At 47.4% G+C, this 17,292-nt stretch overlaps 1 protein-coding gene across 9 annotated transcripts in view; it reads left to right on the top strand.

The window, feature by feature from the left end:
• Positions 1-17,292, top strand: part of CADPS (calcium dependent secretion activator) — a 227,458-nt gene that overhangs the window by 140,532 nt on the left and 69,634 nt on the right. For 8 of the 9 annotated variants that reach the window (XM_075714588.1, XM_075714587.1, XM_075714586.1 and 5 more), the window contains 3 exons: positions 4,820-5,007; positions 15,518-15,619; positions 16,553-16,616. In XM_075714588.1, the coding sequence (XP_075570703.1) occupies positions 4,820-5,007; positions 15,518-15,619; positions 16,553-16,616 (354 nt within the window). Of the gene's footprint in view, positions 1-4,819; positions 5,008-6,046; positions 6,212-15,517; positions 15,620-16,552; positions 16,617-17,292 lie in introns of all 9 variants that reach the window. The other variant, XM_075714583.1, reaches the window with a different exon arrangement.

The raw sequence follows: 17,292 nt of genomic DNA, 5'->3' as shown, positions 1-17,292 counted from the left end.
GTGGATAACTGCAGTGATGCTGCAGGCTGTCCACGCTCATGTAGTCGCATGCCCATCCTGATTATTCTCATGAGCACAGGTTGCAGCTCTCAGCCCACCTCTGTGTAACATGGTCTGTAGGACAGTGGCACCGAGGTACTCCAGGACAGCTTGTAGCCTTTGGCTGGGGTGCAGTGCCTGGGGGCTCTTAGGTATTGTGAGGATTTAAATGACAAATAACCTTTAACAATACAACTTGAACAATTAATTTTTAGCGGTTTCGGTGGGGAGGATGAAGAGGCTCTTAGGTTTTGAGAAAACAAGAGGATGAAACCTTTCTAGAAGGGCCTGAAATGCAGATCCTGTTCTGAACATGGCATGGGACAGATCCTGACCTGCCGCCCGCCTCGTGTTACGCAGAAACCTCCACACTGGGGTCTGTGTCTTCAGCAGGAGGACCACCCTGTGCTGATAGCCTTTGCCCTTTGCCAGCTGTGCAGTCCCTGGAGCTGGGGCTCTTGAGTGGCTTGCTGTTAAAAGCAGCAACCTGGGAACACAACTGAGCAGTTGGCAGTAAGGCTGTCAGTCTCAAATCCTGTCCTCCTCATCCCCCTCCACCATGGTGCTCCTCTCACCTGCTCTGCTCCTTGCAGCGCACGCAAGGGCTGATCTCAGAAAGGCTAAGATCCAGTAAATGCCATTAGTGGTAGTGAGTTGTCACCTTCCCGATGAGAGGCAGGGCTAGGAGGAACAGTTGTGGACGTCCCCTGAGGTAAGGATGGGGTGGGGGAAGGCTGCAGCGTGCACTTGACCTGCAGATACCCAAGTGATACATGTAGGCTTGGTGGGAGCATTGTCAGACCTGCAGCAGGTTTCTCACCGGTTCCATCAAGGTCTTTGCTCCGGCAGGCAGCGAATTTGGCATGCAGCTTCTGCTCCCCACGCATGGCTGACCCTAGCAAGACCATCCCCATCCATGCATGTCTGACAGGTTGGCTTGCAGCTGGTTTGTCTCTGTGCAGTCTCGGGCCTGGTGAGAGAGCTGTGGCCGTGGAATTAAATTCATGGAGAGGTGCAAGGCCATCACTGAAAATGATTAACAATGTTTCTCTTCAAGAAACCCACCAGCCACACTTCTGCTTGTTATTGAAATGTTTAGGCCCTTGCTAGAAGCTACCGGAGTGGTGGAGCTCCCCTCAGCACCAAGACTTGTGCCTCTTCGGAGCGGAGCATGACCAATTAACCATCTTCTTTCAAATCACCCATTGCAGAGTGTTGTAAAGAAGGGAATAACGGCCTGTGATCACCTATGCTTGGATTTCACATGCTTCTTTACTTATTTTACTATGGTTTTGTCCTGATTGTGGCATAAAAACCCAGACTGACCTCAAAATTTGAGTTCAACTGCAAAGAGCTCCCATTGCTCTTGCTATGTCTTTGGGATGTTGGTGATACCACTGCGCTGGCTTGCCTGGAGGAGCTGTGAGCCCGTGGTAAGCCTGGTCTGTCCGCTGTGTGTGCTGCTGGGCAATTGTTATTTTCCCTACAGGATATACCCATGCAAGGTCCTGCAGAGCTTTGCCTCGTCTCACCTCTTCTTGTTTTCAAATGTGGATGTGGAGGTGCCAGGGAAGACTTACCCAGGCACAATGGCTTACCCTGACACAGAGGATAACACAGCGTTGCCTCCTTTCCGTGGAACCAGGTTAAACAACGTTATTGCAAGCCCACTCGTTGGCTGAGCCAGGCATCCCTATGAAAACAAACAGGCTGGCTGACTAATCTCAGCTATGGCAGAAGTGATGTTTGCTGGCAGAGAGCACTGTGCTGGGGAAGGGGAAGAGCGTCGTCTGCATCACTTGCTGAGGGCTCCTGCCCATCGTCCACAAACTGGTAGCACGGTCACGTTCACAGCTCTTCCTGGACTTTGGGGAAGAGTATGCAGCTCTTCCAGCTTAGTACGGACCCCACACACGCATGGGTCTTCATTCCTTTCTGCTTGGACATGTGCGTTATTTCTGAGACTGCCCTTCAACTCTTTCCGAGATTTCCCAACCTGCTGCTGGCATCTGGCTCGTGCAGCTGGGTCCCTGCTGGAGCTGTATTTGCTATGATGTGTCAGCATTCGTGGGATTCACACAATACAGCACAGCAAGTACTGAGGAAAGCTGGTCTTTCAGAGTGCCCAGCTTAGCTGAGATGATGTGAAGGTCCGTGGAGCAGGCTACCAAAATGAAATTGTTTTGTTTTACCTATGGTAGATGAGAAAATTCAGCTACTGAAAAGTGAAAATTTTCCCTCGAAAACCCTGGTTTTCGCAAAAGTGGCATTTACCATTAGAAAAATTGCTAGTGATTCACCAACCCTGACCAAGCCTTGCTTCACCCAGCTTCAGAGCTCCCATTGCACTCCCCGCTGGTGCCTGGGACATGAGCCGCCTTCTCAATGCGGTTCAGCTTGGTGAACACGGTCAGCTGAGCTCCCTGTGCACTATGGCCTTCCTCTGGTGTCCCCTCTAGGTCTCCTCACGCTGTTGAAGACCATCTGGGAGACCAAACTGAGCTACACCTAGCTGCGTTGGGGTGAGACACCTGGTGTGTCACCACCATCAGCTGCGTTTGCCAGACTGGCTGGTTGTCAGCTGGTTGTGCCAGGCAAATCTTAATCAAGAGCCAGGATCTGCCTGAAGATGTGGGGGATTTGTCTGAATACCGCCTTTCGTCAAACCTCAGAATTTTTTCTGGGGCTGTGGGGAGCAGCATTTACTGCTCCTTTGGAGCCCCATTCAGCAGCGGGATTTTTATTTCATACCTCTGCTGTGCAAAAGGAGACCACCTGGTCCTCCTGGGCTCTGGATCTCTCCACCCATAGTCTGCTTGCCCGTGCTCTCATGAGGTATCGTGGTATGAGGCTTATCACTGAACCTCTCAGCTTCTGCCCAGGCTTCTTCTCAGTGAGCCATGGCAGCAATCTTGAGTGGTTGCCCCCCATCCCTTCTGTCCACCTGAGGACCAGCGCTTCTCACAGCCTGGTGCAGGGGAGCAGTGTGGGGTGCACTGGATCGCTGGGTCCAGCCTTCTGCTTCTTTCACCCCAGACTCTGGGCTTGATACCTGGCTGCAGGGAAATTAGTGCCAGCCTTCCCATCGGTGTCAGTAGGGCCAACATTTCACCCCATAGGGAGGACTGAGTCCTTTGTATGTATTAGATGAATACAACAATTTCAACTGCATTTCTACCCCAGTAGCCAAATGCATACGTCTTTCTATCACAGAACAGTTATGCCATTTCTGTATTTTCACTATGCCTGGTCGCCGAAGACTTGCGTGAAGAGAGGCAAGGTGAAGAGATGGTCCAAGGACATAACAAACAGGCAACATAAAGAAATCCAGCATCAAGCATAATACCACCAACCAAAAAGCAAACAAAAATACTGTTGAAAGCAATGAAGGGAAATACACCCCTCCCAAAAAATAGCCTTCCAGAGTGCCGTCCCATCTGCATTGTTCTGTGGCTTCATTTTGAAATGTGCACTTCGAGTGATCCCAGCACTGTAGCTACTCCCTATATCTATCATTTTCCCCTCATTATTTTAATTCTTTTCTCAATCTGTTTTGGAGTTGGCCCAATAAGGATGAGCAAATCCTTCTCTATGTCTTTGAGCTCTTAATTGATATTTCTTCAACTCTTTTCAAAGCAGCTATTTTGGCATCTAGAAAAGATTTGGTGTCATCTGAGTGGTAGAAAATATATTTTAATCTTTCACAGCAGTGTTGTTTCTAAGATGTAGCATTTGGGGTAACAGATGGGGTGGCAAAGAAGTTGCCTATAGGGGCAGTGCTCTGCCTCAACTACTCTCCCGCCCGCTGCAGGAACTTTTCAATTAAACGATGAAAGATTTTGCAGCTTGATGCATTCCAGAGCTGCGTCTTAGCAATTGTTTAGCACCCAAATTTCCATGTAAATATTGACGGTTTTGCAGCATTTTGAAAAGCAATCTACAAGAATATTCCTGTTCTCGCTAGCGCCTTCCCCGAAGGCAGAGGCGCGGCTCCACTTCGGCTGTCCCGGGATGTTCACCGGAGCCGTCCCCTCACAGGGAAGGGGTCCTCCTCGGGAGCACGGACGTTGCACCACAAGCCACGTGTCACCAGGCCCTCAGGACTGACAGACAGAAATAGTCTGAGGTTTCTGGATGTGTAAAGAAACCCTGCTCGTGAGCAGAGCTTCCCTTTGCTTCGATGCCGAGGAGGTGGGCGATGGCAGAGCGCGTCGCCAGCGGTACGCAATAAGGACGATGGGAAACGTCCCTTTCTGATACTGCGGAGCTGCCTTCCTCCGTCTGCAGGACGTTCCTACCTGCCAGATGCAAGAGAAGTCATTATTCAGTGTAATCCTCCATGCTCTCCCCCAGATCAGTCCTCTTGCTCCTGGCCGAATGTACAATCCCATCCCCAAAATGAGATTACTGTTTCACGCTGTTTAAATAACCAAACCTTTGTCATCTCTTAAAGGTGTAAGTCGTCTTTTTTTTTTTTTCTTTTTTTTCTTTTTTTGCTAGGCACTGACATGAACTGGCCTAACTTTTCAGCATTTTAAATGACATTTCCCTTTAATGATAGCATAATATGTTTTTATTAACAGTTGCACTGAGTGTATGCTGTGTTTGGGTGATGGTATACAGACTGTATTGTTTAAGAGTGACCTCTCTCCTTTTTCCTTAACGTAGCCTTAGGTTTGTATTTCTTTTATTAGAACAGTTGACCACTACACCTCCAAATCTGATAGCTTTTGCATTTAATAACTTATATTTAAAATCAAGTCTCTTTATTTCTAAACAGGGCTGGTTTAGTCCTGGCCAGGTCTTTGTGCTAGATGAGTATTGTGCACGTAATGGAGTGAGAGGCTGTCACAGACATCTCTGCTACCTCAGAGATTTGCTAGAGCGCGCAGAAAACGGAGCTATGATTGACCCCACCTTGCTTCACTACAGCTTTGCCTTTTGTGCATCACATGTTCATGGCAACAGGTAAGGAATTCTTCTTGGCTAGCAGCTCCCTGCCAGCAAGGGATGACTTTGTCAAATATAGGTTTCCTTGGATAATGCACAACAGTCCCCAATTTGTTTTCACAGTGGATGTTTGGCAGCAGCGCTTCTAGTGGCATAGTCGGTTTGTTTGTTTGTTTCGTTGCTTGTTTAATGTAAGCAATAAAAATGCACGTAGAGGATCCAGAAATGAGGGGTTTTAACTTTCTTACCCAGGCACCTGCCTGATGCAGTTCTGGATGAGATAGAGTTGAAGTACGTGTGACTGCCACAGGTTGAATAAATAGAAGTAAACGATACACTGTGCTGATTTAATTGCTGTGCAAGAGGATCTGACAAGTTGCAGCAGTATCAAACTTCAGTGTTCAGAGGGGCTTTAAGCCCTCGGGCACCCATTTAAAGTCCGTGTGACATCAGTTGGGAAATTGCTTAGACATAACTGAAAATTTTGTCTTGCTCTGTTGCAACGCAATTTCAATTTCAGAAGTAGCCCATTCCTTTCCCTCAAATGTGGCAAATCTTTGGTAGGAGGAACTGGAGCTGTGCTTTTTCCTTTTCTATTTATTTTGTTGACAGCTGTAGCATCTATTGCAGCTTCTTTTTCTGTATTTTTTCTGTTAAGTTGCATTATATACTTTAAGATACCACTCTCTATACCGCATATGCTGCTGAAGAAAGGAATGTTGTAAAATAATCATGTGTTTTCATAAACCCACTGGTAAATACCATCCGAGTTATGACACACATTGCCCAGGTTTCACGTTGCAAGGCTGCCGCTTGCTTTTGCAGTTACTTTCATACATCTTGTCATGGAAACCGAGTTTTTGCTTCCTTAGTTTCTTTTTTAGATCTGACTTTCTTTTGCTCTTTCATTCCTTCTTTGCCAATTGTTATTTGATTTCAGTTGTTTGCTTTCAGTTTAGTTTCCTTTTGTTTTACTTTGAGTTTTTTCATGCTTTCTTCTTGTTTCTTTCACTTTTGCTGCTGGCCTTGCCCCCTGCGTTTCAATCACTCCCCAAAGCCAACACATGGCAGAATTACTTGGTGGGTCACAGCCAAGTGCAGACGGCGAGGGGGGCAAAGTGTCTCATGCCTCTGCCGCTGAAGCGGAAACAAAAAAGGATTCCAAAAAGGAGTCCAAAAAAAGGAAAGATTCCAAATCCCAGCCGAATCCAGAGCCGAAAAGGTAAGCGAAAGTGTGCAGTGCACAGAAGTGTGTTGTAGAGGGCACCGGGCTCCTGGGTCACTGAGCGCACTGGGCAGTTTGGGTCCCTGTGGCGCGGGGAGACCCCGCTGTGGCACTGGCATTCGGGTCGTACACTCTCCAGGGAGTTGGATGGCATTTGGGCACCCAAGTCCCGTAGCCGGTCAGGGCATTGAGTTTTTTAGGCATATGCTTAGGAGATGGCTGACACGGCGTGTAGGGATTGAGACTGGGCCGGGCAAACTGGCTGCGCCCGTCACTCCTCTCCCACAGGCAGGGCTCATCCCGGCAGGAGGCTGTTTTGGGGACAGGACCTGGCTCAAAGCCTGTTTGGCCCCTAATGGAGAGGAGGTTGGATGCAGGTCACAGCTACGCTGTGTACAACTTCACAGGGTCCAGCATAGCCAGAACCAGAGCCTCCTCTTCATCGTGGTCGGCGGCAAGAGGTATCTGACGGGACTGGCTATGGTGACACCCTGGCATTCCCTCCCCGTGGGGCTGAAGAGTTGTGGGCTCAGGAAAACGTCTTGCTTTAAAGCCCATGCGGTGTGTAGACCCCAGTCCCATGCCTGTACAGCTGCCCAGGGCTGCCTGTGGCTGCTGCACCTCTCCAGGAGACTGCTGGGCGCTGCTAAATGGGCAGCTCGACCGCGGACAGGCTATTTGAGTAATTCATTTAAAATGTTCCAGGAAGGGAATGAGATGTTTTGCTGTGACTTAGCTGTCTTTGGCTGATGGTTAACTTCACATTAGAAGGCTGAAGGTTCATGTCTTGGTTGCTGCTGTCTCTGTTGCCTGGGGATTATGGGAGCCGCAGGGCTGTGGCACTGCACTTTCTCACCCATGGCAGGCTCTGCGTAACGCCCAGGAGCAGAAGAGTTTGGTACGGAGACCGCAGGGTGCGGCTTCTGGCCTCTGCTGTCGGGAGGTCGCAAAAAGGGACTCCAGGGGATCCGAGAGAAAACACGACTCCATATCTTTCATGTCTGTTATCAAAAATTGGAACATCTGAGCAGAAGAATCATGATTTCTTCTCAGAAAGCTGCTTAGGTCACATACAGGGAGACCTTATCGCTCTCTACAACTACCTGAAAGGAGGGTGTAGTGAGGTGGGCGTTGGTCTCTTCTCCCAAGTAGTTAGCGATAGGACGAGAGGAAATGGGCTTAAGCTGCACCAGGGGAGGTTTAGGTTGGAAATTAGGAGAAATTTCTTTACAGAAAGGGTGGTCAAAAATTGGAACAGACTGCCCAGAGAGGTGGTGGAGTCACCATCCCTGGAAGTGTTCAAAAAACGGGTAGATGTGGCACTTGGGGACATGGTTTAGTCTAGTCTACCCTTGATTGGTTTAGTGTGGACTTGGTAGTGTAGGTTAATGGTTGGACTTGATGATCTTAAAGGTCTTTTCCAACCTAAATGATTCTATGATTCTATGATTCTATTGTGCATTTGCGAGCTGCCGGGCAGAGCGCGACCGAAAGCCAATATTTACCCATGCAGTCCTTACTGGCAGCTGCGGCGTGTGTAAAGCTGGGTTCGCTTCAGCTACGTCCCTTCCTCCCACCTGCCGTGTCCATACGCTGCTCGTTGCCTTAGGGCTGGCCGTGCTGTCCCCGGGAAACCCATAGATTGTGGCGGAGCTGAAAACTTTCTGTGTAAAATTTGTAGAGGTGGGAGCACGCCTGCCCCAGGACCTGGCACAGCGTCCCACAGAGCATCTTCGAGCAGCCTTCGAGCAACATTGCGTTGTTATTGGTATGCATGGTGGTCTGGGAAAGATTCATAAGTTATGAGACATTTTTCTGTTTAACAAAGGCTTCTTTTTCTGTCAAATCTGAGAAAGTGTCGATTTTCTTTATCAAAGGAAGTTCCTTCACTTTTAGACAATAAAAAACCCCGAACGGGTGGTTTAGCTTTCTCCAGAATGAGGTTGGCTGTCAGTCAGAATATGCCACCCAGTAATGAAGGTCGAGCAGGGAGATAATTTCATGTGGCTATCAATCTCCTGTATTAGCAGAAGACAGTGATGGAGCTGAGGTGGGCTGTCTGTTTGTATCGTGTTTGCGTAAGGTCAGGCACCGAGACAACAGTCGCTCGCAGTCAGCGGGGAAGTGCAGGCAGGCTGCGGTGCGGATGCTGAGGACAGCCTGAAGGTCAAGGCTGACAGGATGACAGGCGTCAGCACGGGGACGATGCCTCCGTGCCTGTCCGGCTCCCGCCTCGGTGGCACGGCCGCCGTACCGCAGCCGGGACGGGAGCAGGACGGCTGCTGGTGGAAATGCACCTCCAGCTTGGAGCTGACCCTGTGGCCGCAGCAGGTGCAATGGGCAAAATGTGATTTTGGGGATAGTTTGGAGCCCTGTTGCTTTAGATGTCAGGGTTTGGTTCTCCCACGTCCTTTGGGTTCATGTACCTTATTCAGACCCCTGAAAGCCTGATATGATCTCTCCAAAAGAAGGCTGTAAATCACTGCTATTTGCATGACAGCCCCCTTAATTTTTCTGTTTATTCTGTTATTTTCATCCTTTATTCTGTTAATTTCATCCTTTTCCAAGTAAAAATGGAGTTAAATGTAAATTGCTTGTCCTAATTTTCACCTCCTGCAGACACCTGAATATGTAAGGTGTGGTCACTAGTGAGTTGATAACAGGGTTTGGTCTACCAGCTACCACCGGATGCCTTTTGTAAAGTCCTGCCATTATGAAAGATGATGTGATTTCTGATGTATTTACCTATGTGACAGGTAAGAAAGGCATAGCGCTATTCAGGCATCCGACAAGACACGCTGTGTGTTTATTGATGGCCGTTTGCTTTTGGTACCACCACCAGAGCGTTGAGGCTGTCACTTCCCTTTATCGACAGCCCTCCAAAAAATGGTGAAGGCAAGAAGCAGGAATGGTTTTAAGAGGACATCATGATTTGGGGTAAAATTATGAAAGGTTTTACATGATCGCCCAGATCTTTCCCTGCCTTCTGTTTCCATCTTTGTCGCTGTCCTCACGTTGGAGGGCTGTGACAGTACTGCCAGCGTCGTTTGACATGCAGAGAAGTGATGTGTTAGAGGAGCCTCGCTGCTTCCCTCTCTGCGCACGGGAGAGGCGTTGAGGAGCAGAAAGTTGAGCTCGGCTTTCCCAGGCCCAAAGTTAGTGCCTAAACCTTGAAGGGTGATTCCTGCCCCTTTTGCAGGAGTGGCTTTCAGGAGTGACCTTGGTTTTGCATGTGCCTTTTTTGGATCTAGCCATGTAATAACTTTTCTTTTTAAATGTTAAAGTTGGCATCAGAAAAGACTTCTTCTATGCTTGCTAATCCCAAACTTACAAAAATAAGACTAAAATATTGATTGTGTGCCTGCTAAGTATTAGAAGATACTGAGCTTATCAAAATCAGGATGCCGGACTGAATCCCCTCCGGACTGGTAACGACTGAACAGCATTATTCTCTGCAAGTTGTTCAATGACTATTTACCCAAGGTCCAAGCAGTTACCAGTCTCTCTATTAATTAATTTGATATATCAGCGATGCGCCTTTTCCTCTATAAGCTGTATTTTACAGCATCGTGCTTGTTTTCAAGACATAGCTCTTTCGTTAGCTAATATTAGCATTAGCTTTCATTGGTTTTTTACAACTGTAAGCCAGCGGAAATAATGTTATTGTCATAAACCTCGAGGAATTTAAAAGTCTGCATAACATATTTGTACTTTTTTTCCTGTTGTATTCTAATTACATATCTGGCTGTTTCACATAAAGGCAAGATTTCCATACAGCTAGTTAAACAACCAAAACGGGACATTTTTGGTCCCTTAAAAGAAGTAGTAAATATATCAACACTTTATCACAGTATCTTCATGTGCTTCCCGTTGCACTCTGTGTTTAGTTTCCACATCTCATTCAGATTGATCGCCCTGGCTGCAGTAAGGCAGGTTAAAATCTGGCTTGGCGTAATGCCGTAACCCTCCGTTCGGTGCCGGCCCCATGTCCCGACCAGCCCCGTGACAAGTCCGCGGCGACGCGGCGTGCGTTACGGCTGTCTGTCGGATAGGATCCGGCGTCTGTGCTGAAGGGAGGTGGGTTGCCAGCCACCAGCAGATAACCAGCTCCGTGCGGCCGGCTGACGTGATTCGTTACAATGGGTGTAGGATGGCAGTGCTCAGAAACCATCCGGTTCAGCCGCGGTGCGTCAGGGGTGTAGATCGCACATGAGAAGCGATGAGCCGTGACTTGGCTCGGCGCTGCGGCGTGGAGGAGAGCCCAAGCAAAATGAAGGCAGGAGTTGGGAGGATGAAATGGCTCCCATGCTCTGCAGCGCCTTGAGCGGGCGGAGGGCTGGGCTGAACAAAGGGCTTTCAACCGGCGTTTCGCACACGGTGTGAATTCCCAGAAGAAAGGGGAGTCGGGGAAAATCAATGTTTGCTGAATAAGCTTTTTTCAAGGGGTCTAAACAGGTGGGCTCTTTCAGGTCAGATTGGCTGGGGGAGATGCAGGAGGCAGCAGGCAGGCAGCTGTGGTCCTGCCCACGTCCCCAGAGCCAGTGCCTGTGCAACCGGTGGGACTTCGCGCGGGCAAGTCTTCCTGCGAGGGATCCTTTGAAAGCCTATCCTGACACATGCCGTCCAAGGCACTAATCATCGATGTTTACTGTATAGCTCATATGTGCTGCACCTGGCAACCGGCAAGGGAGCTGAAGGCAGCACGTGTTTTATATTTGAGTTGTTACTTAAAAAATCAAATTATTTGCATCAGTTTTTGACATTGTTTTTTTTCCCTTGGCTCTGCATGCCAGGGCTCACAGTGCGTGCAAAGATCTGTTTGCTACGTGTAAGCAATATTTTCCCCAGTAAAAAAAGTGTAGACAAGTTAAACATAAAAGGTGTAAAAGATGATATGTCTTTTCATTTATAAGCCACCGTGGTATTTCGTACAGGCTTATGTCAAAGAGATTAACCCACTGGAGCTATACTGTATATTTATAATTGCATACAAATGCATGCTATTGCTTCATATATTAGTCTTTGTTAAAAAAATCATTTTGATATATTTGTTTTAGCAGCATAACTAGCCCTGGGGGCACTGGGTATAATTAGAAAAGGGCAGGGGGGGGGGCGGGGCTTGTAGAATAAAGCAGTGGCCTTAGGATCACAGGTCCTAATTATAATTTATAATTAACCCTGGAATTTGAACAAACCATCTAAGCTAAACAAGGACGATCATTTTTGCTGTTTAAATTGCAACCCTTTTTTTTTTAATTTCACCACCTGCTTTGTTGATGTTGTTGTTTTCGTGGCTTAAAACTTAAAAACAAGGGGGGATTAAGAAAGTGGCATTTAAAACTTTTCATGTGAAATATTTACAGTGGGAATTTACTAGTTTAGAGCCAACATAGTGAATCTGCAGCAGAAGGAGTGATCTGAAACTTGTTTACTTATAATTAAAATTTTCCTTATTTATTTTTCTTGCCTTTTTTGCCCTTCTGCTTCCCTCTGTGCCCACAACTTCTGCCATCCACCTGAAGTGTCCATGAGCAGGAGTTATAGGGAATGGGAAGAAATTGTGTCTCCGCACAGAGACATTTATGTTGTTTGTTGACCTGAATTCGTAGACCCAAGCCCATTTTGTCCCCTGTGCCTCCATATATACCTTGTACACACAGAACTTTTTTTCACCCTTTTGCTCTCCTCTCATTCCCCGTCACTGCTTCAGTGTAATAATGATGTGGTTGTGGACTGCGTGTGAGAACATCCATTTCCTCCCGCTGCATTTTAGCTAGCCTTGCTGCAGAAATGCTGCTTGCTGGAGGAGTCGGTGCTTCTGTCCATGAGACCAAATAGCAAATATCAAAGTTGAGCTGGAGACCTTTGCTGAAAACAAAATTACCGGTAAGCATCAAAACAAGCTGGTGCAACTTGAGCTTCTCCTGGGGAATTTTTTCAGCCCCATCAGCCATGTAACTAGAATTGTCTAGAGCACAGAAGTGAATCTTAAATTATAGCAACGCTAAGCTATATACCCTTTGTGTTCTTGCAAAAGGGAAAATAAATATGTTCCCTCAAAGAGATTACATTTTCAAAGTATATTTGACTTGAATATTTAATTAGGTTTCAAAATTATCAAGCTAATAAATTAAGTGCAAGGCTTTGGGTAGTGTTTTTCCAGTTCTATGTATATCCTGCATTTGTCACTAATTAATGAGTTCCTAATGCTTCAGCTTCTGGGAAGATGAGAAACAAAGATTAACGTAACTAGTAAATCCAAAGATATGCAGCTGGGTTATAGTATTTGAAATTTGACAAAAACATTGGAACTATTATTATTTGTGACATGGCTCAAGATGGGGGATTGTGAGGAAAGCAAAGATGACAGAACTGGTGCTAACCACTGTGACAACAACTTGAAAAGCAGCCGACATGACATCTTTCCTATCATGCTGCCGAAAATGTCAACTTTGTGAAGGACAGTGAGAAAATGGTTTGCCGAAAATTTGAAAGGTAGATTCAAGAGATGCTCATCATGTCAGATGTAATATAGTCTACAGCTGGGTGAGAAAGGGAGTCCTTGCCGTGGTGATGGCTCTCAGTTGGCAGGCCCTTCCAGACATCCGCGCTGCTCCAAAAATGGCTACAGCTGACCTGTAGATCGTCTCAAGTTTGCAGCGCACAATACGCGAGAGTGGCGTGCGTTCACACCGCGCGGCAGGCCCTGCACGGAGGGAGCTGTGGCTGGAGCCACCAGGTTTGATGTCCTCCTGGCTCACGAGGACCCCGAGAAAGGCGAAGGCCAGGGGGTGACCACGGGTTAAGCCTAGGTGGTCTACGTGCGCCTCGGTGGTTGGGTTGGCATCCCTTGGGGCGTTGTGACTTGGGCGAGAGCCGCGTTGGCTGGAGGTTCGCTCTCCAGAGCCCACCCTTCGTCTTCATGTGGGTCAGTGTTTTCAAAGTGATGCTTCTAGAGCCGCCAGTGCCCAGCTGGGACGCGACCGGTGCTGTCACGTCAGCCCATTTTGGGTGTCCAACACGAGTCGTTACATGGTGGGCGCTAATAACCAGTTCTGGCAAAACCGAAGCCCTTTGAATACAGTGAGAAACTGCGATTCATGTGCAAGGGCTGCGACCCAACCTGAGCTGTCAGATCCTGCCATTAAATCTCGCCGGTTGAGATTATTGACCCAGCAAAGGGTAACATAACTTTCAGACCATTTCCAGTCCATCAGCAAATCACAGCCAGGGCAGGCAGCTTTTCCTACCTCGTTTGTCAGTGCTGATACAATTAACCTGGTGACACTGTGTGAGCTGTTATGGGTACGGGGGGCGGGGGGACCAAATGCCAAAAGTCAAATGAGGGCTTCAACCCTGCCCCTTAATGTACGGCATTTATTGCGATCTGCCTTGAATTATGTGCTCTTCTGCTTGGGAGCGAACCAGGCGCTGCGAGGTGCACAGCATCACAAAAGGCATGAACATCTCTGTCTGAATATTAAATATTTTATGGAACTTTGGAATAAAAATATATTAAGCATGTTCAGACATTAATTTTTGCTTGATATCTAATTTGGTTTTTTTGTGGCTTGCTCATTTCTTCAAAATAACTAGTCCTAATTAGGTACTAATGAGACCAGATCCATACTTCCAAAACTGTTTATGAAATGTGTTCCCCAGCTGAGACATTTTATCCAAGTTTCAGCCTAAATCTTTTTTCCTTTTTTTTTTTCCTTAATACACAACTGAATTTGGCAAATAATCAAGTAAAGATTTCGGATTAAATGCTGTTTAAATTTAAATACATCCCCTGGTATTTGAGTCTTTTTCTGCATCCATGTTGCGAGTTTTATTTAATATATATTTAGCTTTAAAATTTTGCAATAAATATCATGTAAGTTTTGCCAGTTCCTCTTCCAAAATGTTTTAATGGTCTGTTCACCTGTGTGAATATCAGAGTTCATATTTATGATATTAAGAGCTTGCTAAATGCAGGGTCAAGGAGAAGCGGTTGTACAGATTTTATAGCTTTTAATTTTTTATAGCTTTTTTTTTTTTTTAAGTTTAGGGCCTTTGATTCTTTAAGAGGAAAATAAAGCCAACCAATTAACCCCTGACAGGAGGTTCATTAGAAGCTTTGTAATCCCTTGCCAAGTCTTTTGTATAGCCAAACCGGTCTAGTACTGCGGATTTATGCAGCTTAAGCTGAACACTGGAGGAGGCCTTTAAGTAAGAACATTTGTTCAATTTTAAGACGTCTTACATTGCCTAAAGAGCGCCTGTGCCAGCAGAGTTGCCCAGGAGTACACAAATCCGTAGACTTTGCTCGCCGGCAGTGGGAAGCGGTGCCGTTGTCTGCCCAGCCGATTCCTTTGGTGGATGGAGTAGACTCGGGATTCTGCTGCGGCGCGTGTTTTGCCGTGTGGGCGTGGGGGGGAAGGAGGGGACTGCTGCTTTTGGCTCTCGGGTGGGTTGGCGTCGGCAGAGCTACGGGGTGGAAGAGCACAGGGACCAGTGCATCATCCAGCCCCGGGAGAGCTTCGGCAGGGTTCCCTGCGCACTGTGCTCTGTGAAAGATGAGAAATGCCCCGAGGCAGCGGGACCAGGGTGTCTCACAACGCTCTCCTGTGCACTCCTGAAATACAAGAGTGTAGTACATAGTCCGAGAAAATCTTTGATAAATTGTATCAATGTGTTAATTTTTGTACATTCAAATCAAGTAACCGAAGAGGCGTCGCATTTGCGAATACAAAATGCATGTCGCTCTCTAGACACGTTTCGGCAGAATATATTGAAGATGGTTCGCTTCAAGAAATCGCTATAATGGGGTGATTCAGCGGTTATGGAGGAGTGCAGAATTTTATATTCCGTTTGTATATACGCCTGTCGTTGATACTCTTTTATACTGTGAATTGTGTTACATTAGCGGCTGAATTTTCCTGCAGAAATTGAGTCCCTATTTTGCCAGCAGTGGGCCCAATCCTGCAGCGAGAGCTGGCACTGCGCTCCCTGTCACATGCCTATATTTAAAAGGGGATTCTGCTTTTTCCAACCTCTCCATCACAGGAAAAATAAAGGCGGGGGAGGGTGTCCACATCTAGATTATCAGTCTGAGAGAGGATCTTTATTTCTTTATTTATTTTTGATGCCTCGGTAGTTGCGCTGCCATGACCACCCGCGTCTCAGCGTGGCGTATCCTCTGTCCCGGGTCTCATGGTGGGTGACATCCCCTTCCAAAAATGCCGCGCGCTGTGTGCAGTGGGGGTGAACTACCAGGGTGGCGAGGTGGAGCCTGAGTCATTCCTGGCATTTCTCCTCCAGGCCTGACGGGATAGGAACTGTGACCGTAGACGAGAAAGAGCGTTTCGAAGAGATCAAGGAGCGGCTTCGTTTGCTTCTGGAGAATCAGATCACGCATTTTAGGTAAAGGCAGAGAGCCCAGGCTGAATGCGAGAGGACTGATTTCCTCCCAGCTCCCTTCTATAAGCAGCAAAGCCAAAAGGCAGGTTTTGAATGCATACGGGAATTTTGCATAAGTGGCACAGACCTACGCAGGGCAGTGAAGCTTGCACTGTAGCATGTTTGTAGCTGGAGAGTGATTTTAGATATTTAGCCTTTCAAGGATATTTCAAACCATCTGACTCCCATAGGCATGGTAATGCTGTGGATTTTTTCTGAAATTTAACAATAAAAAAAAAAATCCCTTGTCCTCTTATTTCTCCATTCCCCTCTGCTCAGCTATTAGCCATTTATTTTCCCTTCTCCCTAGTATTCAGACAGGCAGGGCTTTCTGCAGGGAGGTCACAGTGTAGGAAGGATGGATACTGCCCCACAAAAAGGGATGAATTGCCCCCTGCACACCAGCCGGGTCCTGGGCGGGTGGTGCACGTTTGCACGCAGAGGGGTGATGTGCATCCGCGTGCAGAGTCCCTGCGGGAGCCCCTTGGAGCTGCCACTCGCCAGGGACAGTGGCTGGTTCAGCCGGTTACCTACAGCCTGCTGCATCGACGGGTCTCCAGCTGGAAGTAAATGTCCTTTCCAGGGGGCCTTTTTTTTCCATTTTTACAAGAAGATGATATTTAACTCTCTCCTATGAGATCTAAAAACTCTCTAGGTGACACCTAGATTTAATAAGCTGCTAAAACTATCAGCTTATCATCACCCCGTATTCTGTTTTGCTGCCTTAGAGTCCACAGCATCAAACCCTTTCAGAAAATTACCTTGTAGAAAGATTGCTCATTCCAGACAGAGGGACTAGATCATTGCTTGGGCATGTTTCGGAAAGCGTCTTTATAGTGCTGGAAAGGCTTGTTCGCATGCACGTGGTCTGATGTTAACGTGATGTGGTTTTTCTAGGTACTGCTTTCCGTTTGGCCGTCCAGAAGGTGCACTAAAAGCTACTCTATCACTGCTGGAAAGGGTAAGCATAAGAATAACAGAGAGTACTTAACATTACCTGTATTCATGTAACTTTCCATCCAAAAGAGCTTGAGAAACTGTTGGTTTTGCATAGGACGTGTAATTAATCATAGTTAATATTGAAATGTGGGGTATTAGGTGGGGTTGTTATCTCTCCTGCTTCAGCTCGGAGGCCAGTGTGTAGCCTGGCCGCTAAAGGCAGCACAGCCGGCGTCTGTGTTGATAGTGGAGGATCTCGCTGGCAAGCATCTACACCGCAGACCCTTGTAAGCGATGCCTGGCTGCTGTCCGGTGACATTCCCATCTCAAGGCAGGCTCAATCCCCTCGGGCGTAGGACACCTGCTCACCATCATCCTCCCCATCCCTATTTCTGCCTTCCTGCTGCTCCGACACCCTTCTCACCTCTGCTAACATGCAGTATGGCCAAGCCCAGACCTAAACCCAAGTCAATCAGCAGAGCCCAGGAAGGGCATAACGCTGCCTGGCACTGGGGAAGTTGTGATAGATCTTAATGTCACGCCCTAAAAAATCAGAAGCACAAATTTCAGGGCATGCCATAGGGTATAGATACAGAAGGGGAGTAATACGGCAGGGGTAGGTCCCACGTCTCAAGCTGGCCAAGGTGACCTTGTAGTGGATCCTGCATATTGTACGCATACCCCGAGAGCCAAGCAGC

This window comes from Pelecanus crispus, chromosome 7, assembly GCF_030463565.1.
Source record: "Pelecanus crispus isolate bPelCri1 chromosome 7, bPelCri1.pri, whole genome shotgun sequence".
Classification (NCBI taxonomy): Eukaryota; Metazoa; Chordata; class Aves; order Pelecaniformes; family Pelecanidae; genus Pelecanus; species Pelecanus crispus.
This window is presented reverse-complemented; position numbering and strand designations above follow the sequence as displayed.